The sequence below is a fragment of the Pelodiscus sinensis genome, unplaced genomic scaffold, assembly GCF_049634645.1.
Source record: "Pelodiscus sinensis isolate JC-2024 unplaced genomic scaffold, ASM4963464v1 ctg69, whole genome shotgun sequence".
Lineage (NCBI taxonomy): Eukaryota > Metazoa > Chordata > Testudines > Trionychidae > Pelodiscus > Pelodiscus sinensis.
The window spans coordinates 207,008-221,340 of record NW_027465915.1 but is presented as its reverse complement, the minus strand read 5'-3'; the positions used below and the strand labels follow the sequence as shown (position 1 = coordinate 221,340).

General features: G+C 55.4%; 1 protein-coding gene across 14 annotated transcripts in view; it reads left to right on the top strand.

Annotated features, from left to right (window-relative positions):
- Nucleotides 1-14,333, top strand: part of LOC102446721 (SRSF protein kinase 3-like) — an 82,704-nt gene that overhangs the window by 8,545 nt on the left and 59,826 nt on the right. For all 14 annotated transcript variants that reach the window (XM_075916674.1, XM_075916683.1, XM_075916682.1 and 11 more), the window contains 4 exons: nt 694-823; nt 986-1,094; nt 2,107-2,194; nt 8,127-8,216. In XM_075916674.1, coding sequence (XP_075772789.1) covers nt 778-823; nt 986-1,094; nt 2,107-2,194; nt 8,127-8,216 — 333 coding nt within the window. In that variant the 5' untranslated portion in view covers nt 694-777. The remainder of the gene's footprint in view (nt 1-693; nt 824-985; nt 1,095-2,106; nt 2,195-8,126; nt 8,217-14,333) is intronic.

Below are 14,333 nucleotides of genomic sequence, written 5' to 3'. Positions count from 1 at the left end.
TTGGGAATTTAGCAGAATAGCTCTTCGGGAATAATTATTCTAGACTAGCTATTCCAGAATAAATTCTGCTAGGGACACTCTTAAATTTCAAGCAGAGATTAGGGTTTTATTAATGGACTCCTCAGCACTTCTGGGCGATATTTCTAACATACGAAGAAGCTAAACAGACTAATGAATTTCACGTGTTAGGATTCAAGTGAGCAAAAATTGCCAGATGGCCACTGCCCAGACAAACCCTTAGCGCGACTCACTGTGCTGAGGATTAGTTTTAAAATGGCTGACCACTTGTGCCAGTCTGGAGACTTTCATACTGAAATAGAAGCTAAGACTCTGCAGCTCAGTCACTGTATGCCCAAGAGAGCCCTGAGCCCTGCTGCAGCCACTTTCCTTCAATCCCCACTAATCCCTCAGCAGGCCGAGCAAGGCAGCAGGAAACCTGAAACTCTGCCTCTCGCTGGGCTCACTGCACCTGCCTGGAGCTCTGCTCAGCCGGAGCCAGCTCAGGGCCCCTGCTTTGAAATCTCACAAATCTCAGGCAACATTCATCTCCAGGTCCAAGTTCAGAGGTCACTGCGGGGACAGAGCAAGGGAGGCAGTGGGAGGGGTCACAAGTGGATTGGGAAGGAAGAGTTGGGAAGCATGCAGGTGTGGCTGGAATCCCAGTAAGCATTCCACGCCTGACTCTATTTACAGGAGTAAACTGCAGAGATTGTGCTGTGTCTGTTCCACGTGTCAGATCCCCGGTCCCACCAGTTGCTCACCCTGAGGCCTGCAGCCATGGCGGGATGGGGATGCCAGGAGGATCCTGCAGAGTACTGTGCAGGTGAGTCCCAGGCTGGCACCAGTTTGGTACCCAAATGTCCTTGCCATTCAGCCAGGGAGAGTGGTGGACTCAGGGCTGAATGGTGAAGATGGGTCCCCGTGCCGTTTGGTGGTGTTTTGAAGCCCGTCCCACAAATGGGGCTATGGGTGACCTGTCTTGTAGGAGGCTACTGCCCTGTGCAGAAGGGAGACACGTTCCATGGAAGATACCGGGCGGTGCACAAGCTGGGCGCTGGCTACTTCTCTACAGTCTGGTTGTGCCAGGACATGGTGTGAGTAGCACCAGAGAGAGGAGCTCTGTGGGCTGGGGCTGTCAAGGTCCCTGAGGGGCGAGGGCAGGAATTGCCCCTCTGTCTGGGCAGAGGATGGAACTGCTCGGAGGAGGAGCCGGGGCAGGGATGCAGGTGAGAGGGGATCACCAGCGCGAGGTGAGCTGAGAGGAACTCTGCCCACGCAGTCCATGCCAAGAGGGCTCCAGCCCCGTGAGTCTGGCAGCGTGGAGCAGACAGGAAGGGCTCTAGGGAGGGAGCCGGTGCATTGTCACGAGGCAGGAGTGAAGTGATGTTGGTGGGCGGGAAGCTTTGCAGGGTGTGGTGCTGAGCTGTGCCAGCAGGAAGCCCTACTAGCTTTGTGTTTGGGCCATGAGGGGACAGGCTTGTCTCGGTACAGGTTGGACCTCCCTGGTCCAGCACCTTGGGACTTGACTGGTCCCAAATGAGGGAATTTGCCGGACCAGGGGAGGTCATTTCTGCCCCCCCCTGCTACCAGCCTCACCCCTGGCCTGCTGCCCCACCAGGCTTCCTGACTCCTGCCACCTCACAAACCCCATCAGCCCAGCTGAGCCAGGCACCCCCCGTACATCAGGCCAAGCTCCCTCCCCCAACATTGGCTGAGCTCCTGGTCCTCCCCACCCCTACAGTGTGCCGGGCTTCTCTGATCCTGGAACATCCATGGTTCTGCTGGAGCACAGATATTGCCGGACCAGAGAGTCCTGGTTTCTAGAGGTGCAGCTTGTATTCACTTTACAGCGTGCTCTGCCCAGAAGGCGATGGAGCTGGAGGGTTAAAGCAACAGTTGCTGAGAGAGGAACGCAAGGCTCCACACTGCTGTCTGGGGGAGGTCTGGGTGTGGGGTAAGTGGCAGAGGAGAGGGGGAGCACAGAACTCAGGAGCCAGGTGGGTCAGTGCAGGGACCGGAAAGCCATGGAGACTCCCAGACTGCAGGGCGGGCAGCTGGGATGGACACCACCATGGGACACTGTCTGCTGCTGTGCTTCCTTCCCAGAGAGAAGAGGCATGTGGCTGTGAAGGTGGCCAAGGGTGGGCAGAGCTTTGCTGAGGCTGCGCAGGATGAAATCTCCCTGCTCCAGTGTGTACGTACCTTTCCTGCTTGCACCCCAGAGAGCCTGCAGGCTGCTCTGCTTTCTGCCTGCCTGGGCCTGCCTCTGCTCCCAGGGCCTGCAGTGCCAGCTCTCCGACTTAGGGAGCTGCTGGCTGCTGGGAAAGCACAAAGAGCTTCAGTCCAGCATTTGCTTCTGAACCAGGGCCCCCCTTCTCCTGGGACTCTGTCCCGCGATGCTGAGGGACCATTCTGGGTTTCTGGGAGTGGTGCAGACACGTCTTCCACTCCGGCTCTGCAGGAAGTGGCCTGCGGCACCTCTGGGATTGTGCCTTTGCCCTGGGGCTCCTGTCTCTTGGAGGGCAGCCGGTACCTTCTCTCTGCCTGGGGCATTCTGTGTGATGTTTTATCTGCCTGGCTTTCAGCCCTTTTTCTGGGAGTGTTGCATTTCTTTCCATAGCCAGGTAATTCAGTGGTGCTGGGCCCCCTCCAACCTGGCCCAGCAGCCCCTGGCAAGGAGGCAGATGAGCCTTCACTTGGTCTGCCCCTCACCCAGAGTGTGAACGTGTCCAGCAGGTCTTCTAAGCACTAATACCCTCTCGTGTGGGTTCCTGGCACCAGTCCCGTTACCTGCCCCTGGGTTGTGCCCAGGGGCATCTCTTGAGTCTGCCGCTGCTGATGGCAGCATAGAGCCATCAGGCGAGAGCATCATCTGGTCCAGCCCCTTTGCATTCCTGATTCCTCTCTGTCTGACAGACTGTCAGTCACTGGGCTTCCTGCCGTGTCCTTTGGGGGCATCCAGGGGGATTGTTGCCTTGTGGAAACTGCATTCTGCCCCTCAGGGCTTGAACAGCAGTGAGGGGACATGGGCATGAATGCTGTCTCGAGCGCCAATGCTGCCCTTGCTACAGTCCCTCCACCGGATTCAGAATGACTCGCTGCCAGGTCCCTCCTTTGCTCCCGTGCCAGGTCCAGGGGATGCCTTTCCTGGTACCAGCCGCTCATTCATCTTCAGCAGCCGGCACTCTTTGTGTTGGCTCTGGACTAGGCTGGCTCCTCCATTCCCCTCGGATGACTCCCAGGTGCCCCCCAAGTTCTGACATGGGGACAACTACTTCTGCTCCCCTCTCCCTTTGGAAGCACTGTGCTTAATCCTTGCATCGGCAGAGGCAGCAGGATCTGCACTGTTCCCGCAGTAGGGATAGCAGTCCTGGCTCACTGCCTGCTGGCCACCCATACCTTCCTCTGCTCCTGTGACCTCCACAGACCCTGGGACTGTGCCTTGCCCAAGGCTTCCTGCCTGGTGATGTTGCCTGACTCGAGGGCAGCAATTCCTGTCCCTGAGCCGCTTCTAGTACAAGTGCAGTCAGAGGCCGTTCTTCCTGAGCTGGGCTAGACTGAGCCTCTTCCATGGAGCTGACCCAACCCAAACAGCTTCCACTGCCATGCCTCCAGGTGACTCTGCAATACAGGGTTCTTCCTCTGACTTCTTGGGCCTGTGGCTTCCAGTTTCGAGAAGCAGGCTGAGTAGGGGAAGGGAACATGCATCGGTTGCTGGATAGAAGTTCTTAGCTCTGGGGAGAATGGCTCTCTCAATCCATGATGCTTATTTGGAGCTGCTAGGTCCCTTGTGAATACCCCAGCTTTGTTACCACCTATAGCAAGCAATGTGAGAAGCAGTGTCCTGTCCCTCTATTGGGCTGTGCAGTGGGGCCTATTTGAAAATCCTTGGGGTGGCCGCCCACTGACCTGGAGGCAGAAGGACCCCATTGGGAGCCATTTTGGGCTGAGCCTAGCCCTGCCCAGCCACCTGACAGGAAACCAGGAGGCAGGGCCAGAGCTATAAAAGCCCAGCCTGAGAACTCAGTCTGGGCCTGGCCTCTGGAGGTAACAGAAGTCTGCTCAGTGCTCCTGGCCTGGGAGGCTGAGGACTGGCCTGCCGGGCGTGCTTGGCCAGGAAGGTGGTCCTGAACTCTGGTGCAGTCCAGACCATCAGAGGCCAGAGGACTGGCCTGAACTCTTCGCCATGCCTGACCCCAAGGACTGGCTTGGACGCTTACCCTGCCCTGCATCCAGAGATTGGCTGGGACCCCCAATCCTGCAAAGCCCGCAGGCCCAGCCTGACTACCTGCACCGACCGACAGCTGAGGGCCAGCTTGGACCCCTGGACCTGCAGGCCGCTGAGGACTGGCCTGGACCCCCTGGACTCCAGCTGGATCTGACAACCCTTGAGCCCCAAGAAACCAGCCTGTTACTCAGGTACGCACTGAGGGAGAGAAGGGAAGTGGCCCAGGGAACAATGCAGACAGGTAACCACCCGGGTCAGCAGATAACCAGCTGGGTCAGCAGGTTTCGGGCCGGAGCCCTTGCTGATCCAGCAGCAGCCTGTACTGCTGCTTCTAGGGCCCTGGGCTGGGACACAGTGGAGTGGGTGGGCCTGTGTCCCCCCTGCCACCCACCTACCAGGTGGCAGTCTCCCCCTCTCCGCCATCGCAGGTGAAGTGCCTACACCCTCCTGAGCAAGGAGATAAACCATTGCTTAAACTGCTACACTGTTACTGGCTGCCCTGCCTGAAGCAGGGCACGGGCCTCGAAGACTGTTACTTGTCTGTTGCCCCACCCTGAACCAGGGCCAGGGCGCTTTGAACTACTTACTGACTGTGGTCGTTTGCTGCCCTGCCTGAACTAAGGCTGGGGCCTCTGGACTATTAACTGTGTGTGTTTGCTGCCTTGCCCCGATCTAGGGGCGGGCTGCCGAATGGTTGGACTACTGACTTAGGGGGAGGGTTGTCTCAGTCCCTGTGGAAGTGGGGTGGAGTGGCCACCCACTGACCTGGAGGCGGAAGGACCCCTCTGGGAGGCCTAACCGGCCTACAGGCTGCAGGTGGTTACCACTCTCTTCCAGCCCCTAACCCATGCTGTGATAGCAGTAGAGGAGAGGTCACAGCAGTGGGGATGCAAGTCCACTCCGAAGGACAGGGAAACGGAGAGGTTGGGAGGAAAATGAATGTCTTATCAACACAGATACGTTGTTATCCAGCTGTGGCTGTCCAGATTCACAGAGCAGTTGATGAAAGCCTCCAGGGAGGAATTTAAGGCTTTCATTACAGAGGCCATCTGGAGGCCAAGACTTCATTGCCATCAGGTCTGGATGTGGCAGATCTGTAGCTGGAATTCTGGCATCAGCAGCGGCCGTGAGGAGCGCCCTGTTGTTGCAAAACTCCAGCATAGCTGGGGATGCTTTGGTGGGTCATGGAAGACTTACTCTGATAGTCATTTTTTGTTTTCAGAAATTGCTGCTTTGTGTTCCTCGAGCACTTACGCCCCAGCCACAAAGAGGCACCCTACAGGCAGCAGAAGCAATATTGCTCATCGTGTTTTTGCTGCTATTCATCCCTTTGCTGAGAAACAGCTGATTTTCCCAGGAAGGGTCATAAGATCACAGGGGTGGAGGTTTTCTGGGTGCAATTTCAACTGGCCGGCTAGTCCCCTTCGCTGTCCATCCAGCCCGTACTGGGACTCACCTGGCCAGGGCAGCATTTTAGTTGTGTCCTCCCCATCTGTGTCACCTCAGCCCAGAGACAGGCTGTTGCACTTGTACAGTGCTTGGGATATGGTTGCCCTTATGGGTCCTGTGCCAGAAGACAGGCTTCCTTACAGCTGTAACGCTGACAGAGAAGAGGCAAGCTGCAGCCCTTAATGGCACAGGTTTCAAGGACAGCGTTGCCCTGCAACTGCATCCAATTATTTTTGTCAAGAACGGTTTCTCAATTTCTGCTGAGGCAAATGATTTCTTTTCTAGAGTTCTTTCCTACGCTAGCCTCCAACACGAGTGAACAGTGTCTTTAGCTGGTGGTTATGAGGTGATCTCACCATTCTACTTAGACTGATTTGGGAGTCAGGTGGTGACTGTGCACCCATTCCCAAGGGGATAGTCTTACAGTACATCAGCAGCTGAAGTCATTCAGACTGGGCCCCCGCAGAGCTTCTGCGCTCAGTTGCTGAGCCCAAGCAATGGCAATGATGTCCCTCACGGTTAGCTCAGTGCTGGGCATGTGCAGAGCTGCTACTGCTCGTCGGCGCTTGCTTGTACTGCATCTAGATCTGGTATACACATTGGGAAGATGGCCTTGCAGTTGCTGCTTCAGCATACTTGGATCCCCACATCCTATGAGAATTGCCTGTGAGTCACCGCAATGGAAAATCAGGTTGCTCCCATGTCTTGAACTGTTACAACACCAGGACGTGACCTTGTTTCATTCTGGGAGCCCCTCTCCCTTCTGCTGCAGGAACCTGCCCCCCTCACTGCACTAGAACGCTCGGACGTTGTTCCCCTCCTGCTGCTTCCCCTCCATCCCTTCGTCCTTGTTTTCAACGTTCTCAGGGTGAGCTGTCCACTCTGGCCCAGCCCCTCTGGCTGCTCTCAACAGCCAACAACACCAAGGGAGTGAGAGTCCCACCTGTGTACCAGGCAAAGGTGGAATCATTGGTCTTGGTCTCCAAAGGTACAGAGGTACTTAACAGAGGCTCTGGGTCACGTTATTCAAATGAAAAGCTGGGCTGTTCTGTTCCGTCTGTGCACAGGGCCTTGCACAATGGACTTGTAGGCACTATGGCATATGGCAATACCAGTCAGTGATAGTTTGTGCAAAAAGTGAATAATGCAGCAAAAAGTGTAACAAGACATTAAGCTCGTGTCCTGAGTCTCCTTGTGTACTCAGGCCTCTTCCATCCACCAGTGGCACTTACTGGTGATGTCACGGATTGCTCCTGACGATGACCTGACCTTTTTGGTCTGTGATACTGGTGGTGACAATTCTTAGGACTTGTCTACATGGAAATGCAACCTCGTTGATTTAAATTGGCTTAGTGCAACTTTGTGTCTAGACTTTAAGGTATCGGTTTAGGTTGGGTCTGTAAATTTGCCAGCCTGAGTTAAACCAATATCAGAAATTGGTTTATAGTGATATGAGTCCAGCCATAAAGTTGTACTAACTTAACGATATTGATATAAAACCGCCCCGTAGGGATATTGATATAGCAGTGTATGTAGACCTGGTCTTAGTCTTAATTTAGAAAAAAAAATGTTTGAAATCCCTTCTGATTGGCAGCACAGCAGACCATAATTCTCCAGCACTAGACCTTAGTGATTACAAGAAATTATTTAAGGGCACTCTGAGTTTCCAAACGGAAACATACTGACTTATTTTTCACCGGACCAACAGAATTTGTTATACAAGGTGATGGACCAAAAATTCTAATTTTTGGATTTTCAAAGTTGGTACCATTGTTCTCATCTGTTACCTGCACTGTAGGAGCATCTCGATGTCTCAGCCCCATCATGCTTGGTGCTGTACAAACACACAGCAAAGAGATGGTCCCTGCCCCAATGAGCTTATAATAAAATCAAAAGCTGAGAGAACAGCTGCATGGAGGAACAGTGAAACAGGTTTGATTAATATGAGAAGCTGTGGTCATGTGGGAAAACAACCTTTCTATCTGTGTGGGCAATGCTCTTGGAAGCGGGTTGATGTGATGGGTTTTGTGGTGGTAAGCACCCTCCAAGAGGGAATGTCTGGGAAATCTGCGCTGTCAGACACAGCTAGGCTATTTGTGGGGAACTGTGTCCACCCTTCACTTGGGATACCACTGGGTAATTGTGAGGAAACTCTCCATAGGGAATCAGACTTGACTAATGTAACTGGAGTTGGGTTTCTTCAACCCCTCATTGTTGGGTTTCACCAGTAACATGCACATGAAAGCGTCCATCTGCAGTCCCACTCATAAGCAGGATACTCCAGGCAGAGCTATTAGCCCCAGCGAGTGGAGAGAGGCTCCACTAGGGGCCTTATGATCTGGTTGCACATGGCAGAGGCTGTGGCAGTGGAGGGCAGGATAAAATGCAGAGCGAGAGAGACAGGATGCAGGTAGTTCACTAACTAACAGGCTGTGTTTACCCCTCTCAGGTGAGCAGCATGAAGAAGAAGGACCGGGCAGGGGACAATATTGTCCATTGTTTACGTGACTTCAAAATGCTTGGAGCAAATGGCTTCCATATCCTTCAGCTAAGCACTTTGCTTTTCTCAGTCGATAAGAGCGTGAGCCCCAGGGCCATCTCCAGGCTAGAATGTCAGGGGGTCAAAAAGATTGGCCTTGTCCCTGTGAGAGATGCGGGTCTGGAACTGGGAGCAAGAGGCCAGCCTGGGGCATGAAGGATGGCAGCTAGGGGTGAAAGGCTGGGCTTGGGCAGGGATGGCTGGGACTGAGAGAAAAGGACTCCCATGGGGGCATAGGATGGAGGCTGGGAGTGGGAGCCAGGAGCCGGTCTGGGGGCAGGGGGCATAGGATGGAGGCTGGGAGTGGGAGCCAGGAGCCGGTCTGGGGGCCGGGGGGGGTAGGATGGAGGCTGGGAGTGGGAGCCAGGGGCCAGTGCGGAGGCTGGGAGTGGGAGCCAGGGGCCAATCGGGGGGGGGGGGGGGGATAAGTTTAGGGATAAGAAGTAGAGATCGAACAGTCCATGGAATTTCCACCAACTACTCAAACTGTCGCTAAGGAAGGGCACTTACAGCGCTCACTTCCGGCTCACATTGGGTCTCAGCACATCTCCTAGCTGCTGCTCTACACTCTTAAAGGGACAGAGAGGAGCCAGCACGCAGAGAAGCTGGCTCAGTCTCTGGCCCCCAACCTGGTCTCGGGACAACCCTCCCTCGTGCTCCTACTCTGCATTCTGAAAGGGACAGCAGCCAGTCCCATGCGTCTCCACACAAGCCCCCCCCTTCCTGCTGCCTTCTGCATTATTAGGGGCAGGGGTCCAGCAGCAAGAGCACACGGGTTCCGTGTGTTGGACCCACGCACTGCAAATGATGCAGACTAGAGCCCTGTGGAGTAAAACACGTTTTTCTTGGTTTCATTGTATTTCACAAAGAAAGACACAGGAGGCTTCTTCCTTGAGTGATTGCCCATGTGCATTCCAGTTAGGTGTGTGCGCGCAGTGTGCATGCGCCGGCTGAAGTTTTTCCCTCAGCAGTACCCTTAGGGCCAGCGGGAAACCCCCTGGAGTGCTGGTGTACCGGCCCATGTACACCCCGCTGGCCCTCACCCACTCAGTTCCTTCTTACCACCATGACCGTCGTTGGAACAAGCTCTTTACAGCGATTGTTGTTCTTCTCATTCTTTCAATTAGTCTCCAGCTAAGTAGCTGCAAATTAAGTTAAAGACTCTCTTGTTATTTTCTGTTTAGTTATTCCGCACCATGTGCCCGCAGCAGGGCATGCCTGGTCCGCAAGACTTTAAGCCCTGCAGAAAGTGTCATAGGCCTATGCCCTGTGGCGATCCCCATTCATCGTGTCTAAAGTGTCTGGGGGAGGCTTACCTCACAGAAGCCTGCAAGATCTGCAAGGCCTTCAAACCCCGTACTAAGCGAGAGAGGGAATCGCGCCTCAAAATCCTGCTAATGGAGGCGGCTCTCAGGCCGGCACCGGCATCAGACCCAGCACCGGCCTCTCAAAGCGCTGGCATCGGTGCAGGACAGTTCTGTGCACCACACGACTCCGACACTGCAGAGGTCCCGGCAGCAGTCCCAGTCTCCGACACCACAGAAAAAGAGGGGACCTAACGGGCCGGTCCCCATCCAGACATGCGCCCTCCAGCGGGGCACGTGGCACCTATGAGTCTGGAGTCCAGGCCTTCCAGGTTGGGCGGACCTTCCTCCCAGCACAGGGAGATCAGTCCAATGGAGGACTTCCTTGAGCCCTCCATGCCAGAGGCCTTAGAGGCAGCGAAGGTCCTTATTGACTCCTCTCCCTCTCCTCCTCCCACCCCGACACCCTCCAGATGGCATGGGGAGAATCAGCACTGACCCCCTTCCAGGGCATCTGAAGGTCCGGTGCAGGAGGATGAAGTCCACCGACCATCCCTACCAACCCAGGCGGCACCGCTCATGACACCTGCCACCGGGACGTTCTTACTCTCACTGCTGCCCCAGGACACAGCAATGTACTCAGCACGGCACCACCGTTTGGCACCGCTACCGGTCCAGGGGGCCCCAGCACCTACCTCTGTGTGGGATGCCTGCACTGCCTCCACCTCGGCACCACGGCAAGCCGGAATGCATGGCCAGACAGGCGATAGCTTCGTTGGCACCTGGTCCTCAAGGGGTTCCCAGTCCCATTGGCGGTGCCACTCCTGGCACCGTTCCCGGCACTGCAGCCCTCCCCACCTATACCAACAACAGTGGCACAGCCTGTTCCGGTGCCAATGTTGCAGAAAACTTGGCCCCCACAACATCCGGGCCAGTGGCCATTCTGGGCACCTGGGCATACCACCAAAGCCAGGGCGTAGATCCAGCCAGGGCGTAGATCCACCCAGGCCGGGTTCCGTCTCCGCAGGCCCACGAGTTCCTCCTTTGGCAACACCTCTGGCCAGGTCCCCTACTTCGGGCCAGTCACTACTTCCTGGTCAGTCGTCTCCAGGCCCCGGAGGGAGCGTGGCTGCAGTGAGCCAACCTCCCCCTTCCTTGTCCCACCTGGACACCCCTGTAGGAGAGGTCCAGAAAGGGGCGTCATCCGCTTCTCCGGACGAAGCCTTAAGCAATTCCGCATCACCCATGCCTGCCATGGACACTAGGGCCCACCAGGACCTTTTCCGCTGCCTGGCCCAAAGTCTGGGGGTCCAGGCGGAGATGGTATCAGAAGACTTGGATCCTACTGTAGACATCCTACACTCCGATGCTCCCTCCGGAGTGGCTCTTCCGGTTAATAAAACTGTAGCCAAAATTTCTAAGGCCTTGTGGCAAACCCCTGCATCTGTCGCCCTGACTGATAAGCAAGCTGAAAGGAGGTACTTTGTTCCCCAAGAGGGCAATGAGCACCTGTTTTCTCACCCTCCCCCAGGCTCCCTGGTGGTACAAGCCGTCAACCACAGGGAAAGACAAGAAGACTGACCTGCTAGGCAGGAAAGTCTACGCATCGGGGGTATCCAGTACCACATCGCCAATCAGCAGGTCCTCTTGTCACATTACACCTATAATATCTGGGCATCCATGGATGAGTTCACGGACGTGCTCCCCAGGGACTCCCGCTCAGAGTTTAAGGCTCTCCACAAAGAGAGCGATCTCCAGAGCAGCACTTCAGGTGGCTCTCAACGTGGCGGATGCTGCTGCCCGGGTGATGGCCACAGGTGTGGTCCCATTTGAGGGCCCTTTGCTCTTCACTGAGCAGACCGATCAGAGGCTCCATGGCCTCAAGGATACCCAGGCTACCTTAAAATCCTTGGGCATGAACACTCCTACTACCCAGAGGTGCACTTTTGCAAATAGGAATGTTCCTAGAGTGCCCTCTCATGCCCTACGTCCTGACTTGTCCCATCGTAGGAGCAGGAGTGGTAACGGCGGGAACAATAAGCTCCGACCATGTCTGGCTCCAGGCAGCAACCAGGGGCCCCCCAACAAACCCTCGGGCCCCCTTCAAGTGATTTGACGGGACCCCTGAGGGCTTCTTACCAGTCTCCCCACTAACTTTCCGGGACCGTTTATCCCACTTCCTCCAAGCCTGGTGCTCTGTTACGTCAGATGGGTGCTGGAAATAGTGGGAAGGGGTTACGTAATCCCTTTCCACTCGCCCCCTCCTTCCCAGCCCCCTACCCCGTCCCTTTTCAGGGACCCCTCTCACGAGCCTCTGCTTCAAGAGGAGGTCCAACATCTCCTTATGATAGGGGTGGTAGAATGTGTTCCCCCTGAGTTTCAAGGGAGGGGGTTCTGTTCCCGTTACTTTCTGGTCCCAAAGGGGGCCTCTGTCCCATCCTGGACCTCAGAGCCCTCAACTCCTTCATCGCCAAAGCAAAATTCAAAATGGTAACATTGGCATCCGTAATCCCCTTGTTAGCCCCCAGAGACAGGTACGCTGCCCTCGACTTAAAAGATGCTTTCTTCCACATCTCAATCGCCTCCCACCACCACAGGTTCCTCCCATTTACTGTGGGCCCAGACCACTACCAATTCACAGCCCTCCCCTTTGGTATTTCCACAGCCCCTCGGGTCTTCACCAAATGCATGGCAGTGGCAGCCACTGCGCTCAGGAAAAGGGGCGTCCAGGTGTTCCCCTACTTAGACGACTGGCTTCTGAAGGGGGACTCATAGGCTCAGGTGAGAGCCCTCATCACCATAGTCCTCACACTCTTCAATGACTTAGGCCTCCTGCTAAATCTAGACAAATCAACTCTTAACTCCCACCCCAATAATAGAGTTTGTGGGCGCTAACCTGAACTTTCTATCAGCAAGAGCCTCTTTACCCAGCTCCCGGTTTCTCACAACAGAGATGGCAGTCAGGATTTGCCAGTGACCACTTGCATGCGTCTCCTGGGCCTCATGGCTGCCTGCACTTATGTAGTGCAGCATGCCAGATGTGGCTATCGCGAGTCCACAACCTGGCCGTCCGCTGTTGGGACAGAGTGGTGATGGTTCCTGCACCTGTACTCCTTGCATTGGACTGGTGGACCCATCAGGTGGAGGTCTGCGCAGGGGTCCCATTCTCCAGACCAGTGCCGTCCACTCTCCTTGTCATGGATCCCTCGGACACCGGCTGGGGAGCCCATTTAGGAGACCTACACACGCAAGGTATGTGGTCTGCAGATGAGATCTCCCTGCATATCAACATCAGAGAACTCCAGGCAGTCCGACTGGCTTGTGTGGTTTTCCTTCCCCACCTCGGGCAGATCTGTCCTCATCCTGTCAGACAACACGACAATGGTGGCGTATATAAACAAGCAGAGCGGGGCTCGTTCTCCTCGCCTGTGCTTGGAAGCAATTTGCCTGTGGGACCTCTGCATCGGGGTGGATATCCACCCAATGGTACCTCCCGGGTTCCCAAAACATCCTGGTGGACAGGCTGAGCAGATCCTTTGTAGGACACGAATGGTCCTTGAAGTGGGATGTAGCTCAATCTATCTTCTGTGCGTGGGGGGAGGGTCTCACCATCTAGACCTATTCGCCACAGGGCGGAACAAGAAGTGCCCTCGGTTCTGCTCCCTCATGGGGCGGAGACAAGGTTCCCTGGGAGATGCTCTCCTCTTCCCCTGGCCACTGGGCCTGCTGCATGCCTTCCTACTAATTCACAGGGTCCTCCTCAGACTGCGGGAATTCAGGGCGTCCCTGATTCTAATTGCCCCGGCATGGCCAAGGCAACACTGGTTCTCAGCCCTCCTCAGTCTGTCATGAAAGATGCCCATGACCCTCCCTCTGTTTCCGGACCTGATATCTCAGGACTCAGGCAGGCTTCGCCACCTGGACCTGCACTCGCTGCACTTGACAGCATGGAAGCTCCGTGGTTGACGGTTGAGGAGCTTCAGTGCTCACCAGGGGTTCAGGAAGTTCTGCTGGGTAGCAGGCAGCACTCCACTAGGACCATGTACCTTGCTAAGTGGAAGTGGTTCTGCATCTGGGCTTCCCAGAAGTGGGTGCACCCAAAGCAGGCTACGATTCTCCGATCCTGGATTACCTGTTGGATCTCGGGCTCCTGGACCTCTCTTGCTCCTCCATCAAGGTTCACTTGGTGGCCATCTCGGCCTTCCACCCGGGGGAAAGAGGGAAAACCCTGTTTGCTAACCCAATGGTCAACAGGTTTCTGAAAGGGTTGGACAGGCTCTATCCACACGTATGCCAGCCCGTCCTCCAGTGGGACCTAAATCTGGTCCTTTCCAAACTTATGGGACCTCCGTTCAAACCGTTAGCGACGTGTTCCCTCCTAGTCCTGTCTTATAAGGTGTCTCTCCTGGTGGCACTCACATCTGCCAGGTGGGTATCTGGACTCCGGGCGCTTACCTCGGATCCCCCCACACGGTGTTTTTCAAAGATAAGGTTAGACTCCGCCCCCATCCAGCTTTTCTGCCCAAGGTGGTGTCTTCTTTCTACACCTCCCAGGATATTTTCCTGCCAGTCTTTTACCCTGAACCCCACGCTTCTGGGAAAGAACAGGCTTTCACACTTTAGATGTGTGTCGGGCATTAGCCTTTTATTTAGACAGGACAAAACCATTCAGGAAGTCACCGCAACTCTTTGTGGCCATTGCTGAACAGGCGAGGGGCCAACCCATGTCCTCCCAGCGGATCTCCTCCTGGATAACCGCTTGCATCGAGGAGTGCTATGCCCTGTCAGGCATACCGGCTCCACCTCTTAGAGC